Source organism: Ambystoma mexicanum, chromosome 3q (genome assembly GCF_040938575.1).
Source record: "Ambystoma mexicanum isolate Mex_15411 chromosome 3q, UKY_AmexF1_1, whole genome shotgun sequence".
NCBI lineage: Eukaryota > Metazoa > Chordata > Amphibia > Caudata > Ambystomatidae > Ambystoma > Ambystoma mexicanum.
In genome coordinates this window covers 1,084,405,568-1,084,428,913 of record NC_090926.1, presented here as the reverse complement: position 1 = coordinate 1,084,428,913, position 23,346 = coordinate 1,084,405,568, and the positions used below count along the sequence as shown (strand labels likewise).

The following is a 23,346-nucleotide window of genomic DNA, read 5'->3' as shown; positions in this document are numbered from 1 at the left end:
GTAGGAATGTAAGTCTGACCTTCTAGAGGTCTAAAAAAGAGAAAACACCCATTGTGTTACAGTGAGCCAGAAGTCTGTCACTCAGAAAATGTATGCTTACGTAATCCATAAGCAGTGAATTGCTCAGGTACACATTAGGTCAACAGAGGAAAAATGGGGGAGTCACACCTGCGACCACTTATTGACTTAAATATGTCTTTTCTGAATTACATCTGCAACCAAAGCCATCTCCCTGTCTTTTATTGGCTATAGACATTTTCTCCCTTAGTTGCTAAGAGTGAAGTTGAGTGAAGTTGATTGAGCAATAGATTGTCTTTCACTATAGAATACTCAAAATGGTGTATACATCAGAGCACATGAGCAGTACAAGTGTGCCTTGCACTACATCTCCAGGTCCACACAACACTGGGATCTGGGAATTCATTAGTTCCAGAGAAGGTACTTCTATCTAACCAGACTCTATGGAATCAGAGCCTTAATCGTTAAGACCCACCAATTCCAATGAATCTGAGCAACCACATCCACTCATGAGAGCATTGCCAAGCACTGTGATGGTGATATACACTGTACAAGGCCTGCCAAAGTAAAAAGGGTGAAAAGAGAACAAAGAAACCTTGAACTGAACGTAGACCCGACTGTTGTCATCCAGCAAGTGAGTGAAAGTGGTCTGTCATGGGAGGAGAGCTTGGACGACAGCCAACAGGCAGATCATGAGTTCACATTCTCTCAGGGTACTTATGGAAGGCCATAAGGGCCAAGGATTTAGGCTTTATCAGCATTTATGATATGATATGATGATATGATATATTATATATGCGCGCCTCAGCAAGTGGCCTCTCAAGTGGCCTGTTTCGCCTGTGGACCCTGCGTCTGTTCCCAGCGTCTTAGAGCGCGGCAGTCTCAATTCGCTTTGTGCTGTGGATAAGCAATGCTCTGCATTGCAAGGATCACGTGACACAGAGACTTGGTCACGCCCACAGAGGGGGAGTATCCATAAAAATACGAGGCCGCGTGCCATCAGCGGGCGCGCCTCAACAGGTGGCCTCTCAAGTGGCCTGTTTCGCTTGTGGACCCTGCGTCTGTTCCCAGCGTCTTACAGCTCGGCAATCTCAATTTGCTTCGTGCTGTGGATAAGCAACGCTCTGCATTGCAAGGATCACGTGACACAGAGACTTGGTGACTATATATATATATATGCAGAGGATATTGAATGTATATACACTTGATATAGATGTAATAGTAACATAATATTATCTTGTTACTATAGGTCACGCCCACAGAGGGGGAGTATCCATAAAAATATGAGGCCGCGCGCCCTCAGCGCGCGCGCCTCAGCATGTGGCCTTTCAAGTGGCCTATTTCGCCTGTTTAGCCTGGGAGTCTGTGGGTCTTGTTGGCTAGGAAAAAAAGTTTGCACTTTGTACGTTTGATTCCCTGCTGTTTGTAAGCACCGTCATAGGTGTTCGCGAACGTACATAGTCATGGTTTTCTTGAAGTTAAGAAGTACCTAGAGGTAAAAAAAAAATGAGTGTATAGAAATCTGTTATAAGTTTGTTACTAAACAAATGGCCACTAGGATGAGCGTAGCTCGTGCTGCTGCAGCGTGTCATCTAGGCTCATCATATTTGACTGAGGACCTTATTGAATGTGCTAATCATTGCTCACTGGAACAGAGAATGGAAGGGATAGCCCAAGAGGCCGAGTCCAATGTGGAACTGATTGAAAGCTCACAATCATTGTTTGCAGAAGACGGGGAGCTAAATGGGTTAAACCAGATTGTTGACCTAGAAAATAACATGGAAAAAGCAGATAGTGTAAGCAGCAAGCATGCAGACACTCCCGAAGTTTTTCACACTATGGTAGTGCCCTGTTGGCGATGACACAGCACTCAGATAAGGATATATTGGACGAATTGGAGAGTGAACATTTTGTTGATACCGTACATACATCAGAGAACTCAAGTAATGAGATACAATTATTAATACTATCCGAACTGAAATCTCACCCGAATCTATTAAAAGAAATGGTGATGGCATTTATAGCATTACCAGAATTTATTAATGATCTGATGAACAGGTCACAGAACGAGACAATAGAAAATATGCAAGGTTCCATGCCTGCTCATAAAGGAGCACATACCAGGATTAATGTTATCGATAGAGAGTCGAAATACGACAATGAATTGAATAAAGAGGTTGTAAAAACTAAAGTGTTGCCTTCCAAGATACCTTTGGTAAATGTACAAAATTGCAATATGCCAGAGACACACACTAATCCAATTCTGGTAGAAACTGTGGTCAATGCAGAACCGGATAGTAACAAACCTGCCACTGTGACTGTAATAAGTGATGATGATAATTCTATGTTTGTTGAAAAAATCTCTAAAAGGAAAGAGAATAAACAAAGGAAAAAAAGAAGCTAAGATTGCAAAGGCGAGCAAAGTATCCTCAAGAACATTTTTGAGAAATGTAGACATACGTAAGGCATGGCCTGACTGCCTGACTGCCAGGTAGCTGACAAAGGCAAGAAAGACCAAGAGCAAAACAAAGCTAGCGATAATACAAACAATGAGATAATCAACGAAATAGAGATTGACAGTAATGTTAGTAATGGAGGCATAGACGGACCTGGTTATAGTGAAGGCTCTTCCATGCTTTCGGAGGTTCTGAAAAATAAAGCAACCTCTGAAAGGATTGATAGCAATCTTCGAGCCTTAGAAAGAGGTGTCCACGACATTTAGTCAGTTAGTCACTGCCAAGTCCTACTATTACTACTGTAAAGAGTACACTTCAGGGAACTAAATCGGAAATAGCACCAATAGGTTACCCCATGGAGTCACAGGAATTCAAACAATCAAAAGAACCCATAGATGGGTCCAATAGGCAAGTACTGAAAAACACACAATTGAGTAGCGAAACAATAAGTCTGCTAATTGAAAACCTACTGAAACAAAAGTATAAAGATCCAAATAGCTCGCTGCATGTCTTAAATACATTGACAAAGGGAAATGTTCAAAGTATTAATAGTGGAAGTATTCCACAATCTGAAGATAGAGTTACAGATAAGCATAACATAATTGCCCAAGAACAATTGAGAACGATAGAAACACAGGAAAAACAAATATTGATCTAGAGGTGGCCAACTATGAAGCAAACAAGGCCCCTCAGATAAACAGAACAGACTTAAGCACGCTCATAGAAGAATTAATATATCAAAAATTCAATGAAACCAAACGCCAATTACCAAAAGCTGAAGGTGTAAAGCAAGGTAATGATTTGCAGATGATTCATACAACCCATCAGTACTTAGATCATAAAAAGGATGGGTGCTTATCAGGTGCTTCGTATGAATCGAATACATGGAATAAAGAGGCTACGAGATCAGTTATGCAAAACATAAGAAGGCCAGCATATCCAAATGAACCAAGCCTCATAATTTATTACGTGTTGGATGAGTGTGGTCCGCGTTCTCTCAACAGACATTGGGCCTCATTACACGGTAGGCGGTAAGGGTTTACTGGTACCGGTATTTTACCGGTACCGGTAAACCCTTACCACCTTACTACAAGGTCCCTTTGCTTTTTGCAGGCGTTAAAAAACAAACCTGCAAAGGGACCGGGGTGCTAATTACGGTACCGCAATTTGCGGTACCGTAATTAGCGCCTTCCCCATTCCCATTATGCCCTATGGGGCAAAAATGGGAATGGGGAAGGGCAATGGAGGAAGGAGGAATTACCGCCTTCCCAACCTTGGAATAGGGCGGTAATTCCCCTTTCCTCCAAGGCGGTACCGGTAAATTACCGGCATGAACCATGGCGCTAATAGCGCCATGGTTTACCGCCTACCGTGTAATGAGGCCCATTACCTTCTATCCTTATTTGGGGAAATACCCGAATTAAGCTTAATAACAACAACAGATATTCAACTTGTGGATTTCATACTCAATGAGAGGTATGACTATGTCAGATTAATCATAACATCTCCACTGGTAAGGGCTCTAATATTAAAGGAGGCGGGTGCCCTACAGAAGAGAGGCTTTGATGTACAAACATTTGAAGAACTTGCGCAATGGGACAATGGCTTAAAAAACCAAGAACATAACACTCAGGAATTAATGGGACATAGCACCGATAGATTTGGATCCCAGGTAGCAGCTACTAAGACGCAAGATAGGCCAGTAATAGACGATGCTAAGTCCCATCTGATTGACATGCAGGAATGGAGGTCACTTGCTATGTCATTGCGAGACTCCATAGAGAACCTGAAATCTACGAAAATATCACTTTGACAAAGTTATCCCATTTAGTCTAGTTTCCTGGAACACAAGGGGTTACTCACATATTGTGTCGAACAAAAGAATAGTGAGTCTGCTTGAAGAATATGACTTTGTGTTACTACAGGAAACATGGGCAACTAGCAACATGCTGTGGGATGGTTATGGAATCATAAACTTGAAATCGATCAAAGGACCAATTGGTTGACCTAGTGGAGGGATGCTTATGGCGTACAGATCGGTTATAAATATTACCATGTTATCTAATCAGCAATTATTGGAATGTGTGATAATTGGTACGTTTAAAATACGAACTACACTAATGGAAATAGACATCATGATAATAAATATATACTGGAATGCATCCCTTCACTCTAACGATCAGCTGGTTGATATACTGAGTTGTTGAATAGAGCAATACCCTATGGGCGCACTCTTATTAGCAGGAGACTTGAAATCAGACTGCTATTTAGGGCACTCAGATATTTCATGGACATTACCATCCATACATCCTAATTCTACAGCAGCATTTAGTAAACGATATAAAGGTAGTGTATGGATGGAATTTGCATCGAGTGGGGGTTTGCAACCTATGTACAACACAAGTCCTACATGGAAAGCCAGAGGACTAAGTTCAATCTTAGATTACATAATAGTCAGTAACCATTTCTTCTTAGATAGCTGCAATATGAAAGTGCAAAGCTGTAAGGAAAGCGATCATGCAATGATATCAATACAGTTTCCTTGGAATAAACAAAAAGTGATGGAAGAGATATGTGATTTACGTGTAGAAATAAATGTAGCAGGTAACAAAGTGAAATGGACACCATATACCCTTGAAAAGGTAAACTCTATGTTACTACAGGACTACATGTCATATCCGATTGAATGGAAAATGCTCAAATACACTGGTGGGGCCTTCAAAGATTACATACAAGAAACGCTAGACAAATGTAATATAAAGAAAACATCTGATCAAGTACCTGTAACTAAAAACATTCATGTATTTGACATTGAAGTCAAAAAAAGAAAGGCGCAATTGCGTAAAGAGGTGCGTAGTCTGAATAAGTCAAAGTGTAATTTAGATGAAATCACACAAAAAATTAAGCACTGCAAACAGATATATAAAAATTGGATTATATCACATCGCGTACACATTGCACAAAGAGACAGTGAAGCAATGATTGCAGCTATGAAAGATAGTAATACACGTAAAACATGGTCTTTGATCAATGGTACTGAAACTACGCAGTTGCAGCTTTCTTTGAATCCTATAGCAGGAGATATATGGGTGGACTACTTTGAAGATTTATATAAGAGCACAGAGGTGCAAATGTTGAAGAACTATAATTGTGATCAGGTTTGGCTGTTGGATATTTCTACAAAGAAGATTTTGAAGTATATTAAAAAGGTCAAATCCACAACTGCACCAGGTCCAAATAACCTTTCCAATATCACATTAAAGCATAACATCGACTTTGGGCCAACATTTTACACTGCTTATTTAAAGAGATTATAAAAACTAAACAAATCCCGACTGTTTGGAAGATGGCATACGTAATTTTAGTATTTAAAAAAGGTAATCGTTTAAGTCCTCTAAACTATCGACCTATAATGATATCTGATGTGGAATCAAAAATATTCACAGCAATAGTACTAGAAGAAATAAATATATGGATTGAGAGTAACAATATATTGGACCCGAGACAAATAGGATTTAGGCAAACCATGGGAACAGAAATAGGAGGCTTGATAGTTAGTCTACAGGTGAAGGCCAAAGCGAAAGGCACTTTATATAGCTTCAATGGACCTCTCCATTGCTTTTGATAACGTTGATATAGGTACTTTATGGAGAGCCCTAGACAACCTGTGAATGGATAAATGGCTATTAGAACTTATAATAATGCTATACTCAGACATTGTAATGAGAGTACGTTTAAGTATCAGGGGCTCACTTTCAGAACAAATCAAAGCAAATAATGGTTTGAGGCAGGGATGCAGGCTAGCAGCCACTCTTTTTAATCTATACGTATCTCAGATAGGAAAAACTTTGGATATAAGCGGCCTGGTTTCGCCAAAGATAGGTAAGTCTATTATAAAGTGGATAGCATATGCAGACGACTTTCTTCTGTTTTACAGGATGAATGTAGGTCTGCAGAGAATGATTAACTCATTTGTACATTTTATAAATGAGAGAAAACTGGTAGTAAATCCAAATAAAACTGATTTTGCACACCGGTGTGAAACCATTAAAACAAGATTCGTTGATAATGTTTTGTGGTGATGTAAAAATAAAAAATCATTCTGTACTCAAATATTTAGGATATATCTATACCAATGCACACACACTTAGCTACATGATAAAGGAACTTATCGCACTAAAGCCATACCAAGATTGACCTATGGCCTCGAACTGCTGCTACCGTACTTGAAAAAGATTGAAGCTTGCATATGGCGTAAAGTACTAAGACATCTACCAAAATGTTTACCTATACAAACAATAAGATATGAGTTAGACTTTACATCGCTGGAAATTATTGTATACCGGAAAAAGCTTCTATTAATGCGTAAATGTCTCATTGATAAAACGAACACAATGTACCAATGTTTAGGAAATGATTTGGAGGGAATTTTCATGAAAGAACTAAAAAAAAATGTGATAAGAAACTACTTGACTTAGGGCTTACAAACCAGACATTGCTAACAAATCCTCGGAAGGTAAAAGAATTAATAAAAGCCTATGATTGGCTCGAGAACAACGTGGTGATATTAAATTTTGCCCTGTACTATCAAGTGATTTCCTTCTGGAAATGGTACGCAGTGCCGGAGAAATATATAATGAAATATCCCTCTAGATCTTTCCGTAACTCAACAATGAGATTTAGATTTAATGTTCTGAACACCCATGAAATACAGAGTATTAGAGCGAAAACTGATGTGACTCTGAAAACATGTAGACACTGTAACATATCAGGAACAAAAGAAACCTTAATACATTTGTTATTGATCTGTCCTAGATTATTGAAACAACGAATAGACTACTTCTTGAAGTTTGTTAATGATACCTCAAATGTTAACAGGGAATATTTATGGTATGAGATGATGCATGGAAATTATACGATATTGAAAATACGCATTAATGAATTCTTGAGGATCATATGTGATGTATCCTGAGGTTTGAATTTGGTACAGTATATTATAATAATGTCATAAATTGCTGATTATTGCTGTATATCATTGTAAATGTTGTTTATTTTAATGTTTTAAAATTAGAAGAAATAAATTATGAATTGTATAAACAATTAGAGTTTTAATCTTGGAATAGATTTTAAGATTTTTAGGATTCGAATCTACATATAACGATTGCTCCGTATTGACTTAAAAATTGTGTTTTAGAAGTTTATAAATGATTGATTCTTATGGAAAAATTTGTAAAGGTTTGTAAAAAAACCAAAAACAATAAAGATAATAATAATATGATATATGATAGGTTACTTACCTAGGGCTCCAGGCCATTAAGCATGGGAAAGCCTGCAGCCTCAGAATATATAGCTTAATTATAGCAATGGTGATTAATGGGCTTTAACAGCAGTTAGCACCCTTTACACAACATTCGAGGTGTCTCCACCAATCAGGAACCTGGAGTTCTGGCCAGTAGTTGCCCAGAAATTCCTGTACCATTTCGATAGGACATGCTGAACAACCTCCGTGTTCACTTACCTTCACTCTCCCTTCCCTTGTCCACCATCTCATTCCCTGCTTTGTCTCCCCCGACTCAGGTCGCGCCAATCCCATTTGCTTGCCATGTTGACTTTTCCATCCTCCTTCCTCTCTCCAATGGTGCAAGCATTTTGTGTCACTCTGTTTTTCTTGGGTCGCTTGCCATGTTCCCTAATAACACGGCATTCTGCAAGAGGCATTTTGGCTGACTTCCTCTTGCTCTTCACTTTTAGATTCAGCACCCGTGTTCCCAGGGGTGATAAAAGACTAAGTTCCCTGGGGGGTCAGAATGTGGCCATTAGGTCTGCTCATCCCTCCTTAACTATTCACTCTGTGCTGTTAATTTGGCTTTCCTGGTACCTAATAGCTGGCATTCCAGCCCCTTTGTGCACTAATGCTCTATGACAAGGACAGCTTCTCATTCGTTCCCAACATGCTGCTTAGTGTCTCTCGTTAGCCTACATTCCACCTTCAGACTCTGTTCAACGTTCTAAGCACATTCTGCAACTGACAGTACTCTGCTGAGGTGTTTCTTTTATTGTTACCTTTTGTTAATGAATGTAACCTTTTATAATGGCATTACAGCTCAGGGTGGGAGGCTATAACAGGTGCTATAGTCTGTTACCCTTATTATACTCCTTCGTTACACCTCATGTCTATACAATGGCTCACGTATGGGCTGATAATAGCTAATACAGCATTCCTTCATTAGCTGTGACACCTCATAAGTCACCCTTACACAGGTGCCCAAATGGGCAGTCAAGTTTATAAGACAATGGGTCTCAATAAGAGTGTGGACATGTGGATACAGAATGGTAGTCATGTGGTGGTCATTCTGTTATAGCCACTTGTCCACACAGCTGAATTCTGACCTTGGAGATGAAATGGAGGATTTACTTCCAAAGTATAGCTGCCAGCAAATCCTCCAGCTCCAGAAATGTATGCATTTACTGCCACAGAATTACTGCTTGCAGTAATTCTGACAAAATCCCCATGTAGTCCCAGGGACTGGGGACTAACACTTCAGCTACCTCACTTGTAATCTGGCAGTCAATCCAAAGGACTGAATTGCAATAATGAGGTCCACTAGGTCTTCAATCGGAGGCAAAATGGCACCAGGGCAAGGTAATATTATAGTCAGCCTTGGAGCTTGTTATATCAACTCCTACATATTACAGACTGAAGCGTTTCCTCTATTAGGTAACACTGTATTAGAAACTGCTCTACATCCTTTTCTTTTAGGGCTACAGGTGGAAGCTAACAAGGAAAGACATTCATGCCTCATGCAATTTGGAGGACTGCTGGCTAAACGTAAATGTCAAGAACTACATTTTTCAAACTTTGACAAATTCAGCATTGTGCCAAGTGACCTACAGATGAAAGTATTACGTACAGAGAAAGCAAAGGCTATATCATTGGGAAACCATCAGTTCAGTTTCACCTAGGTAGGCTGGGACTCCAGGGATAAAGAGCTGCAATCACCCTTGGTGGGAGCTACTCAGTCACTTAGGGACAAGGGTAGACACCAATTTGTGAGCGCAAAAGGCTATGGGGGGCTTTTGCCAAATATTATTGGCTTTTAGCCTTTAGAAGGGCTTGATAGTAGCCTTAAATTGTTCCCTTGGACATAAGCATTGGAAAAATAATCCAAAGGAAAAACAAAATGGTGGGTCATGAACAGGAAATACACATCTGATACTGTTTTTGATGAAAAAGTCACACACATACACAGAGATATACCAAAATACAGTGAGCAATATCGGAGAGGTAATCAGGATAACTTCAGTGGCCAGAAAAGCTCTACGCCATGGCAAATCGATGAATTTGTGGTTAAGGCTGCGTTGCATCCCCCTTCTACCTTTCAGCAGGAAACAAAAGGGTATGCAAGATGCTATCACAGAATAGTCTGCCTCTTGAACGCTTGAGCATTTTCAACAATTTGACTGCCAGAAACTATCTATGTTTCAGGCAATCATACTGGTCAATAACATCCCTCGACTATCCTGCACGTCATTGGCAGGTACAGGATTAAAGTAAAGGTGAATGTTGAACATTGCATTGCAGGGATGTTGCAGGATGCCAAAGGAGTCTGCCACGTTCCACCCATCCCTTTACCATTGATGTTTCAAATAATAAGCTGTGCAAAATAAAGCAATCCTTAAAACTGAGGTAATCGAGCAGGTGAGGCAGGAAATAGGAGACTCTCTACTCTGATCGGGTAATCGCTATTTACTCACTTGTAAAACTGGTCCTGCTGTTGTCAGAAACAGGTTGGCCTCTGGAAAATGACTCGCCCACTCTTTCAATCTTGAATGAAACAGCTGGTGAAATATCATCAGGCCCTGTTTTAAAGAAAATACAGCAAACTATAAATATATCCTTTATTGATGGTTTTGCAACTCCAAATATAAGTTATTTTTAATATTTCATCATTAGAATATTTGAACATTTAACAATTCGATATCACATCAAATTAATTATAGAAAATACACATAACATTCAATCCTACTACCTTAGTATGAAGAACAATAAAAGTGCCAGTTATCATGTAAAAATTACTTAATATTTAAAAAGAACGTATTCATAATTTCAATGAGTACAGTTAATACCTTCTATACAGGTATTTTCCCATATGAACATTACTTTTCTCATTTCCTTTCAATGTTAATGTGATTAAACCAGAAATATAATTTTTTCAAACCCGTCCATCCTTTGTTTTTTTATTACAGTGTTATTGCTTAACCTGGGAGAATCAAGTTTTTAAATCAACATGGAGGATAACTATTAATCTCATTATCCCTTTTCCATACAAATAAAATAATGCATTATTAAATATAAACAGTAAATAACCATACAAAAATAAAATGTAAGGCCATGTCAATACTCAATCTCTGAAAGAGGAGTTAAGAGAAGAGCAATGTCTACCTTGAGGAGTTTTATTGATGAGACAAGCCCACAAAATATGATTTTTTTAAGTGTTGTAAATATATTTAATAAAGGTTCCCCATATCTCCAAGAAAGTGATTGCTGCATCGTGCAAGTGATGAACTAAATGTTTTTTAAGATGCTATTTCAGATATTTCACATACCCAGACTTTCAGAGATGGAATAGATGAACCATCTCGGCCAATGTTTTGCTATACCATGTAGCATAATCATTTTTGGAGTAACTTCTACAGGGACTTTTAAAGTAATGCGCATTTCTTTAAGGATGTCTTTCCAAAATGTTTCAAGGCTTGTGCCCATGACCGGACTATATGCATAATGCTTGCATTCAGGGCTTTGCATCGCCAGCAAATGTTTGGAATTCAATTCCCAGCTCTATGGGGTTTACTTGGTGTCCAATGCCAGTGATGTAGAATCTTACAGTGGGTAAACTTTAGTGGAACTTCACGCAAACCTTTGTTATAACTATAGTGATGAGTCACTAGGTGTCGTCACTACTCCCCAGGAGGGATTCCTTTCTCATGAGGCTGTAGTGCGTGTGCGAAATGAACCAGAAAACATGGCGCTGATGTGCGGAAATCTTGGATATTAACTTCCATTTACTGCAATGCAACAGTAATGAAAGTCTATGTTTTCCTGGGCTCCACTAGTAACCATGTATTTCTGCTGCAAAGACAAGGTCACATATTTATGTCAGATGACCAGGCCAAGGAGATAATTATTGTATTGTCTGCCGAAGGACGAGCTGGAAAGGGAGTCGGAGCACTCCGCAGGTGCAGTGATAAGGGGCAGTGGGAACGACAGCAAGGAGGGAAGGTGGTTGTTTACCACTTCTAACTGGAATAGTCCACTCTGTTTAAGCCTCATGCTTATGGTTTGCTCTTCAGCCGAGGGAAGCATGGTAACCCATGAGGGGCGGGGATCGAAAGCAGCCCCCATAAGAGACAAGGGTTTTCCTCTTGGAATGCAGAGTTAGAATTTGGACCCCGGGTATATTTACAGGGTAAGCTCAGCCTTGTTGTGGGTTCTCTGTGGACTTCTGAACCCAAGTCACAATTTTAATGGAAACCAGCAGGAAAAAAGGATTTGTCCCTGAAAACAAAATGGCTGCAGCAGTGTGCAGCCTTCTGAAATAACACAAAGACCAGTCACCAGCCAATAAGCCACACAATATGGAAATAAATACCTGGGTATCTTTACGGAAATCTACTATTGGGAGGCGGTGGGTATACCTTGGACAAATGGCACAGAGTTTCATCACCAGAGAGCCTCTGATTGGTGACTCACTGGGGAAAGAGAAGGTCAGTGACCAAGCAGCGCAAGCAAAAATGTCAATGTTCCCACATAATGTAATGGGGCATTAGACAATCCCTTCTGGCCTGAGAATAGTACTTTGGATTAGAGAAGCCTATCTGCTATGAGATGTTCTACCTGGTGAAGGTAAATGGGAATTCCTCAGAGCTCCTCCTCTGCTCCTAGACCATCTTGTTTCCTGGCACCAAGAGGCGATACTGCTGAAGGATGTATGTGATTCCTTTGAAAATATTTCACCTAATGGAGATTTCACTGAATCCATTTCACCGAAAAACGAAATCTACCTTTTTCTTTTTCTACTTTTCTTTTTTATAATACGGAGGAGACCCTCCCTACCCTAACTTATACCGTTACCCCACACCCCACTTATTATGCATTACACATATACCTTTGCTAACCTTTTCAGTGAAATACATTCAGTGAAATCTCATTAGGTGAAACGGTATTCAAAGAAATCTACGGTAACGATTGCTCAAAGCCTCCCAAACATAAATTCACAGTCTTGACAAGGCAAGCCCTTATCCAGAACAAATGGTTCAGGATAAAGCTGTTAAAATTATTTGTGCAGATGTGGATCAAGAGACTTACCCTAAATCTTTTTTACATCTAGAAGTACACGGTGAAACTTTTTACCATGTAGCAGAATATGTACTCCATGGACAGACCACTGTAACTTCTACCAAAGGATAACCCTGACAAACATGTCTGAGGATTGATGTCACCCTCTGCTCAAGATCTAAGTAACCCCTTCCAAAGGTGGATACAAGAGTGGTCCTTTTTTCCTGTCCAGCATGTATTGGTTCCTAATCGCACGGCTAGTGTTCTTTATACTTGTTTCCTATAGTACACTATTTAGATGAAAGTCCAACCAGTGATCTTGAGGTGGACTATACATTGTGGACTTTCCAACCCCAGCGAATATCAAAGGGTATGCACAGCCTGATAATTATAGCTATGTTATTGCGTAAAAGTGTCAATCCTGCCTCTCCATGGTTCAGCCTCTATGATCACAGGACTGTCCATAACCTGCCAGTGTTTTTAACATAACACACAAAACCGATTTCAATAAAATAATCCATGCCCTCGAGGATAGAAATTATAGCCAGCAAGAGGTGCTGATGTTTTCTCATGTAGAAATGTGAATGAGTTTTAATTACAACTTCTATACCTAGAAGGAAAATATCCCAATCCCAAGTGCTCAACAACACATGGAAGACCGGGATGAAGGCATCTGGGAAAGAAACAGACTGATCAACAACTTCAGCGGAGTATCCTGAGACTCTCCTGAGCCCCTCACCATTCCAAAAGAGTCATTTCATTCTCACCAATCTTAACCAGAATTGTACATTTTACACCCACCCAGTTTCCTCATTGCCTAATGAGTGCTAATTCAAACACAAACGCAGTGATAAGAAGACTCCCATAGCAACTGATAAAGTTGTCCTGAGACTTCTTAGAGTAGGCATTCCAGAGCTTTTATGCCTGCACACAAAGGATCGGTCTTGCATCTAAGAACATTGAAATCTGGGGTTCTTAGTTAACAGCTAATTAGTGAATTGTAGAAGATGGGCAGGAACCTTCTTCTGGAAGACAATTTTAAAACACACCAGTCAGAAAATATGAGTCAGCTACAAAGGCAACTCTGTGAACTATAAATAGGATCATAAACAGTGTCCGCTTGGTTACAGATAACCAGAGCATATTTGCCAGGCATGAGAGGTTTGTTGCTTCCTGGGAATAATTGGATCCACAGGGGCAGCTGGATTTGGTGAGTGGTGAAGGGGCTGTAAGATAGGAAGGAATATAGACTATAACAGTAGTCTAGGTGTGAAGTTATACGCGTAGATGCAACTCGGCTGCGATGTAATACTGGCAGAAGATGAAGCATTTGACTGCAAACACTAAAGGAAAAGGGCAAACCTTTTATTTTTGGGAATGAGGGACTTGTTCTCATCAAAATTTACTGTTAGATTACAGACAGGGAGATCACACAGTCATAGACTGATGGATCAAAAACCAGATGATAAAAGCTGTTCATCGACCTTGGTCTTCCTGCCATTGACTTGAGAAAGTTTAATTCTATTCAGCGTATTTGACAGTGGGTTTAGTGAATTGTGGCAGCATTCTTAAAATGAAAGAAACAAGATTTCCCAGGACAAGACAAAGAATCAATGCCGGAAGAAGTAATCTCGTCTACCAGCATACAAACGTGCACATTGCATACAGTGGCTCGGAGTGCAGAATCCTAATAAAACACCAGAACAGAGAAGTTGACAAAATGCTGGATTGGAGAATAGGAATAAAGAGATGTGCGCGGGTCCCCCACCACCGGATCGCTTGGCGGATGATCCTGTCTTCGAAGCTGCCCGCCGCTTGCATCCAAGGAACTCTTGCAGTGGACGCATCGCAGCCTGCATTGGCGCACAAGGTAGATGCACGAGGACATCATGCCGAGAAGGGACTTGATGGACCTCACCCTGGCCACGTCCATGGTCGACAGCCATTGCCCATCCTTTCCTCCTTTCCTCCGACGGAGAGGCCAATCGCGCCACTGTGTCCAGCCTGGCTCCCAGGAACAGTGCGACTTGTGATGGAACCAGGTGGGATTTCGCGAAGTTGATGGAAAATCCCAGATCCGTGAGCAGCTGGACTGTCTTCGCTGTGTGCTCAACGGCAAGTTCTCTCGTCTTTGCTCAGATGAGCCAGTCGTCCAGGTAGGGGTAGACGTGGATCCCCTGCAGGCGCAGCCGCGCTGCCACTGGTGCTAGGCACTTGGTGAATACCCTGGGCACTGACTTCAATCCGAAGGGGAGGGCCTTGCACTGGTAGTGCCGTCCTTGGACTACGAATCGGAGAAACTTTCGATGTCCTCTTAGAATGGGGATGTGGAAGTAGGCATCCTCCAAGTCCAGCGACGATAGGAAGTCGCCTTCCTCCAGCTGCCACAGCACGTGCTGGAGAGTAACCATCTGGAACTTCTGGGACTTGATGTACTTGTTTAAACGACAAAGGTCCAGGATGGGTCGCCAGCTGCCGGTTTTCTTTCTTACGAGGAAGTATTGCGAGTACACTCCAGAGCCCCGGAGCCTCTTTGGGACGAACCCGATGGCTCCTTTCTTCAGCATCACCCTTACTTCCAGCAGCAGTTGAGAGACGTGGTTTTCCTTCCTGGCCACGGGTGGAATGCGGGGGCACTTCTTTAGAAACTCGAGAGTGTGCCCGCGGGCCAGGGCAATCACCACCCATTGGTCGGTGGAGATGGACTCCCACATGCTAACAAACTTCTCCAGCTGGCCTCCCACCGGGGTGCTCGGGTAGGGGCCCAATGCTACGGCCGGTTCAGTCCTACTTGGTAGTGGCCTTGCTGCCTTGGCCTCCTTGACGACGACGATGAGATCCTCCTGACTTGCCGCCTCCTCTGTAGGCCTCCTGCGACGAGGAGCGGGCCCCCTGGCGGTAAGTCGAGGCGCTGCCTCCAAATCCTTTTGCACGTCCTGGTGGAAATCGGTTGCCTTGAGCCAACCCCGCCGGCAAAGGCAAACAATGTTGCCCATCTGGCGGAAGCCGGTGTCAGCAATGTCCGTGGCTGTTAGGGAGAATTCTCGGAAAAGGCGAATTTCCCAAACCTAGTGAGTCCCCCAGCAGCTTTGCTGGATTTTTGGGGTTTATTTTTTTCTCCTGCTAAGAGTGAGACTCTTTTTCTCCCACTCTTAGACATGATTTGAGGTGTTCCTTTGACTTTGTATGTGTTTTATGGGCTATGGGGTCCTTTACCCCATAGGGCTTCATGTGTTTTTGGTATGTGGGTTACACAGCACCCTCCGTGCAGTAACCCAGGGGTGTCGTAGCGACCCCCAAACATAGACCCCATACCCTGGGACTGACTACTGTCTCCCAGGTCATGTAAAGTCACCATTGGCTTTACTAGTCTTAAATTGTGAACAGAACCAGTACAAACCATCATATTGTGGACGTACTGGTCGGAGCAATTCGATTGACCCGGGGTCTGTTGTTCGAGGGGGCACTGTCCAGTCCCCCCGACCGAGTTTTGGCTGTTGGCAGTGGATACTACTTTTTATATTCGACCGCAAATATATTCCTATGGGATTTTCCCATTGTTCGAGGCTACCACTTTTTAAAATAGCCTCGAACATACCGCCGGTTTATTAAATTAATATAAATTCACCAGTTGGTATTTTTTGCTGAAACTTGGTTCCAAAATGGCATCTCCACAGAAGCCTCCCAAAGTGGTGCCACTCTGTCTAGGTACCACAGGGGGTGTGGGAGGGGGTTTAGGCACCTTGGACTGAGTGGCCTCGGCAACTCAAATCGCACTCTTGTGTGATTGGCCCAAGTGGTGAGCCGCCCGGCTCACCACTTAGCATGTTTGAGTGACAGCTAGGCTGAATGAATAGGGGTTTTCTGCATAAAAGCAGGGCTTTGGGGACTGGAACTTCAGAAGTCGCCACAGGACCTAAAGAATCCGAGGAGGGAGAAGCCGAGCCGACCTGCAACAATGACACCACTGGTGGAGCCCTGCTGAACCGTCTCACCACTTTTCCCGACGACAGAGGAGATCTCCAGTCCGGAGAGTCTTCTTCCTTTGACTGGTGGGGATAACCAGTTTGCCTGTCTTTTCGCCTTCCTGGACCATCTCGTGGCCGCCTTGCCCGTGCCAAGCACCCTGGCAACCGGAATACCACGGTTTACCACTACCGCAAAGAAAAGGGTAGTACCTTGTAACCGGGAAATTCTGCGGCTTGTTTCTTCCCTGGCAGTGCAACAACCTTCAGCTTTCCTCCACGTCGAGACCTCCTCTTCCTCTGGACGAAACACTCACTTACACCCGCTGCCAGGAACAACTGCCCCCGCTGGAGCGTTCTTCCCATTTTCAGGTACTGTGTCCCGCCTGGCTTTCCTTGCGACAGATCGTTCGGGGTGACAGTAAATCCTCGACTTGCTAACCTGGGTTAGCCTGGGGCCTGTTAACTAACTTTTCCTGACTTGATCTCAATCTTTTATGAACTATCTACAAAGACTTTTTGGGCATAACCCCACTGTGTGATCCTGGACACATTTTGCTTGCTCTCTCTAAGAGTGGGCCTGGCATTTGAACTTCCTTGCTCTCCAGTAGACTTTGCCTAACCTGCCTCACTGTGGTTCTTTGAAAAGTATTGGATTTATGTGATTTCATAACTTTGCCTTTTCCCTCCCTTTCTAAAACTTATCAGAGTGCCATCTTATGTTAAGCGCTCACCTCTGTCTGAAAATAAGTGGTGTTTCTCATTAAGACTTGTCTAATAAGTAATAAGGGTTGTATATATTTAATAGTGACTGTGTGTTGAAATTACTTACCTCTTTGTGTGCTAGTGTAATTTACAAGTGTGTCTTCAAATAAATAATTATATACTTTTACACCAAAGCTCTGGTCAGTGTTTGCTTGTGCTACTGTATCTCTGTACCTATTGTGTATTCTCCATATACTGCCTAACTCATCTTGAGAGAGGTCTGACTGCTCAGCCACAGCTACCAGGTAAATCTGGGTGGTACAGATTGCTACCAATTGGGTTTACTGCCAAATACCTGTAGTCCTAAATCTTTTGCAGTGGTCCCTAAGGGAACTGCACAGGTGTCTGCCTAACAGTGGCCACCGTTATGGCGTGGTCCACCTCGCCTTTCTGCAGGATCTCCAGGGCCTCAGCCCTCTTGTCGTCCGGGAGGAAGTCCAGCAGAGGAGCGATCTTGAACCACAGCTCCCTGTCGTAGCGGGCCACAATCGCGAGGGCGTTGGCCGTTTTAATCGTCGTCGCCGCCGACTAGATGACCCGTCGTCCCATGGCATCCAATTTCTTCCCTTCGCCGTCCAGCGGGGAGGTCGAAGTTGAAGCCGTCGCCCCCGCTGCTTTCTTCTTGGCCGCTGTTGAGACGACCGAATTCGGGGTCGGCTGAGCCCTAAGGCATATGGGGGCGCAATCCGGTACTTCTCCTCGTACCTGTCTCTCTTGGCAGGGGTCGTGGACGGGTTCTTCAGGAGCTCCAGCCCCTCGTCCCAGATGTCGTCAGGTAACGGGACCGAGAGGACCGTCTTCCTCTTGGCCTCACGCCGTTGATAGAGGAAACCTTCCTTCTTCTGTTCTACGGGGCAGAGCTGGAAGAGCTCGGATGCCCTGGCGATCATGGCGTGGAAGGAGCCAATTTCGTCGGGCGGAGAGGTGGTGATGGAAGGCCCATCCCATCGTCACCACCATTGTTATCCATCCCTGGCGTGGCCGTCTCTGTTCCCGTGTCACCCTTCGGATCCGGGGAAGGAGATGAAGGGCGGTGGGGGATGAGTTTTCCTCTGCTTGCTTGGAGGGCTTCCCGACGGTCCATGCTCCGCTGGGTCGTCCGTTGGGGGTAAGGGCAACCTTGTCCTTATCTCTGTACACAAGGCCTGGATCGCCATCAAGATTGCTCCTGAGTTGTTCTGTGGCCCAGGTACCGGCTGCGACGGGCGAGACGTTTGGGGAGTGGAACCCTCTGCCTCCATGGGAACCTCGTCGGCACCACCGTCGCTTTCTTCGTACGCCTCGTCGGGATCCCTCCCGCGGGTCTGGACTTCCTCAAACCTCTTGACGACTTCAGCCAGCTCCTCTTCAGAGGCTGTATCCGTGTCCGTGATGGCCACTGCCCCCCCCCTCTTTTTCCACCGGGGTTCTCACAGGGGTTTTATCGATGGGTTGAAAAGAGGATTCCCCCTGCAGTGGCAGCGAAACTCTGGGCCACGAGGTCGCCTCCACACGCTTCGCCAGGGACGCCACCACTCCCTCAATAGAGGCCTTAGCCGGGTGAATCATGGCCTTCACGACTTTGGACGCGCTTGAGGCATTCACCTTGGATATAGGCTTCTGTGCTATGAAGTGGACCTCCCCCATACACAACAGGATTATGGGCCTCATAACAAGTTCAGCATTATGCTAAAAAAAAGTGGAGGTAACAGAACTAACAATATTTACAGTTACAGTATATAGTAAGATGTAACACAACTAGTAACCAATGATAACTCTACTGATTGTATCCTTGTACTCACCATTTATTTTCATGTATTACGTATGTCTGCCTTGTTACCTGTCTTGTGAATCCATACCCTTGTACTCTGTTATTTAAGCTGAAAGTAATTTTGTACCACTTGCGCACAGTTACCTTTGGGTTTGGTGCGCCATACATATAAAATAAACTAACAAACAAACCTGTGAATCCTCCACTTCAAGCACTAAAATCAGTGGATTTACGATATGGGGAATTATTGCCCTCTGTAAATTCGCCTAATCCCTAATGGAGCTCTAGGGTCTCTAAAAATTGGGAATTACACTGCTATTGCCTCATTTGTAATCAACTTTAACCGTAATTCAGCAGAAATACTATTAAATTCCCCCCAAACTCGCAATGAGGCCCATAATGCCTTGAATGTATGGTACCTGTGTGGGAGATAGCAAAGTTAGGTATGGAATGGTGGAGTGCATTAAACCCTTGAAAATTGATGGCAAGTAGGCTTCTAGGAGTGCCCATTAAAGCAGAATGTGATCTGATGGATCAAGTCATATAACTGTGACTTGTAACCTGGTGAACCAGTTTTCAAGAATGTAAAATAAAGTCCCTTATCCTTTTGTAACCTCACTCCAATGTCATAGATAGATGTGAGGTATGAAGCTAACAAGTGCCGAAAACCACACGCATTAGAATTTGATTGCTTACCTAAGCTAGGGCCAGTGTGGCTTTCTCCTCCTCCTTCTCCATGCTGATTAATGAAACCAGAGACCAGCTCTTCTTTGATCTTAAAATTATTCCCAGAATTAATAATGTGCTCGCCTATTAAAAAAACACAAGAAGACACATTTCAATTATAAATGTCATTTTACTGGACTTGCATGTGAATGTAAACAAATATTTTAGTCCATGATGTTAAAAGGATTCTCCTAGACCCTACATTTAGCAGGCCAATCTACACCTTGGTTTTGGGGCTTAACAGCATATTGTCAAACTCTTTGTAAATGGGGAGAGCATTCAAGGCTATATTCTCGAAACTCAAGCAGGGTGGAGAAAAAGGTAAACAGTTGCATACAAAAAATACACAAAGTATATACATGGGATAAATTACTCACCGTAATGGTATTTCTGATGCTTGTAGCTGCTTAGATTCACATGCTGTGCATAGGCCGACATCTAGTGGAAGCTGTGGAGTATTACAGTTGTTGTTTTCGAATCTCGAAAAGATCCGTCGACAGGGCATGCCAGTAATACTATCCCTAGTGTGACGTCCACTGTACCCATGATCCCCTCACACGTCTAGGTCCCTCAGATTGTTATTTTTCTGACATGAGGTAGCATGAGGTGTAGCGTGAGCACAGTTGTATCCAAGCAGATACGTATCAGACAAGCTCATAGGCATCCATGCGCCTTCTCTCTGAGGAGAGGAAGGGTGGGTCGCATGTGAATCTAAGCAGATACAAGCATCAGAAATACGATTACGGTGAGTAATGTATCCCTTCTGATGCTTGTGGAATCTGCTTAGATCACATTCTGTGCATAGATTAGCGAGCAGTGGAAGAAGGAGGTGGGATGCGAGAAGGTTCATGAGCTAATAAATGTCTTAGAACCGCTTGTCCCACTTGTTTATCTGTCTTGGAATGAGTGCCAATGCAGTAGTGCTGAGTGAAAGTATGTATAGAGCTCCATGTAGCTGCCTTGCAAATACTGTCTAAGGGGACATATGCAATGAAAGCCAGAGTGTCTCCTGTACCTCTTGTGGAGTGAGCCCTGGGTGTAAAAGGCAGTGTTTTATCTGACAGGGAATAGCACAGTTGGATACATCTGACTATCCACCTAGTGATGGCATTTTTAGAAATCCGATCACTTTCCTTGCCTGGCGCTATGGAGACAAACAATCGATCTCTTTTTCTTAGCTGTCTGGTCTTGTCTACGTAGTAGAGGACCGCTCTTCTCACATCTAGTGTGTGGGGTTTTACCTCAGCTGAGCTGTTGGGTTTCTGAAAGAAAGCTGGTAGCTCAATTGACTGGTTTACATGAAATTTGGAGATTAATTTAAGTGAGAACCTAGGGTGAGTATGTAAAACCAGCTTGTCCTTGTGTACAACAAAGAAAGGATCCTGCACTGACAATGCTTGGATTTCACTAACCCTTCTTATGGAAGTGATAGCCACTAAGAAGGCAGTTTTATAAGTCAGGTGTTTGAGACTAGACTTGTGCATAGTCTCGGAAGGGGGTCCCATGAGCTTAGCGAGTACCACATGGAGGTCCCACCCTGGCGGCGGGTTTGAAATTGGAGGGTGTAGTCTCTTTACTCCTTCCATAAATGCTTTGATGACCGGTACTTTCCACCATGAGACCTCATTATGAGAGGTTGTGTAGGCTGACAAAGACGCCAGTTGGACCTTTAGGGAGTTAAATACTAACCCTGCATCTGGCAAATGGAACATATAAGTTAGAATGTGAGATGGAGTACATTCTATGAGATTGATTTGTTTAGTCTGGCACCAAATTATGAATCTTCTTCATTTGTCAAAGTAACAGTGCCTAGTGTTTGGTTTTCTTGATTCTTTCAAGATATCCATGCATCTCTGTGGCAGGTTGAGATGTCCGAACTCGATGGCCTCAGGAGCCATGCTGCCAAGTTCATTGAGTGCGGCTGCGGGTGCACTGTTAGTCCCTCGTGCTGGGTGAATAGGTTGTACTGGCACAGGAGTTTGATGGGATCGCACAACGCCAGTTTGTGCAGATGTGGATTCCATGGTTGTCTTGCCCACATAGGAGCAACTAGGATAAGCGTCATCGGTTCCTTGTATATCTTGTTCACCACTTTCCTCATGAGAGGTGTTGGGGGGAAAAGCATAAGCAAATTTCCCTGAACAGTTCATCCATAGGGCGTTCCGCTTGGAGCCTGGCTGGGAGAACCTGGACGCGAAGTCTGGGCATTGACTGTTTTCGCTTGTGGCGAACAAGTCTATAGTTGGGAAACCCCATTGGGAGAAGAGGTGTGCTACGACTTCTTCGTGTAGACGCCACTCGTGTTCCTCTGGTAGGGGATCTCTGCTCAACGAGTCTGCTAGAGCATTGAGTTCCCCTGGAACATGTGATGACAGGAATATTTTCCGTCTGAGTGCCCATTTCCAAATTTGCTGTGCAAGTCTGGACAGATTTGGAGAACGTGTACCCCCCTGTGTCTTGAGATAAACATTGCTGTAGTGCTGTCTGTTAGGATCTGCAAAGATAGGTTCGTTAAATGGGGTTCGAATGCCTGAAGGGCTTTGAATACTGCCAGAAGTTCCAGCAGATTGATGTGGTTCTGAGCTACAGTGCGAGACCACAGACCCTGAGCTGTGTGGTGAAGGTAGTGAACCCCCCACCCTGTCAGTGAGGCGTCTGTCGTGACAACCGCCTGTACCTCAGGATCGTAGAAAGGTTTCCTTTTCGTTAGATTTTCTCTTGTCCACCAGTGAAGAATTTGTACAAGTGTTGGTGAAACAACCACTAGATCATCCCACTGACCACTTGCCTGAGAACACTGTTTCGCCAACCACTCCTGCATGGGTCGCATGCGCAGGCGCGTGTGAGGAACCAGGTAAATGTAAGATGCCATCATGCCTATTAAACGCATAGCTTTGCGCAACCTTATCTGGCGGCCGGCCTGACAATGTGGTATTTGCAGTAGTAACACATTTTTTACTTTTTCCTCTGATGGTAAGACCAACCCCTCCTATGTGTTTAAGACAGCTCCTAGGAACTGTTTTGAAGAGCTTGGCACTAGGCTTGACCTTTTCTCATTGATGGAGAAGCCCAATTGAAAGAGGAGGTTGATTGTTCTCTGAATGTTTTGTCTGCAAATCAGGGGGGGATTACCCTGTACTCAGCCAGTCGTCCAGGTAAGGGTACACTGGGATTGCCTCCCTGCACAGGTGCGCTGCCACCACTGCCAGTACCTTTGGAGGCAAGGCTATTCCGAAGGGCAGCACATTTTCAGGGTAATTCATAGAATTTCGCAGAAAAGTGTCGCAAGCGGCTGGCGCAGAGTGTCCGCGTGCGATTGTCTGCGCCAGG

The 23,346-nt window shown here is 43.4% G+C and overlaps 1 protein-coding gene across 2 annotated transcripts in view; it reads right to left on the bottom strand.

The window, feature by feature from the left end:
• The window catches only part of LOC138583277 (zinc finger protein 530-like), a 367,448-nt gene that overhangs the window by 173,130 nt on the left and 170,972 nt on the right, over positions 1-23,346 (bottom strand). For both annotated transcript variants that reach the window (XM_069655375.1, XM_069655376.1), the window contains exons 6-7: positions 19,987-20,100; positions 10,230-10,334 (exon numbers count right to left, since the gene is read on the bottom strand). In XM_069655375.1, the coding sequence (XP_069511476.1) occupies positions 10,230-10,334; positions 19,987-20,100 (219 nt within the window). The remainder of the gene's footprint in view (positions 1-10,229; positions 10,335-19,986; positions 20,101-23,346) is intronic.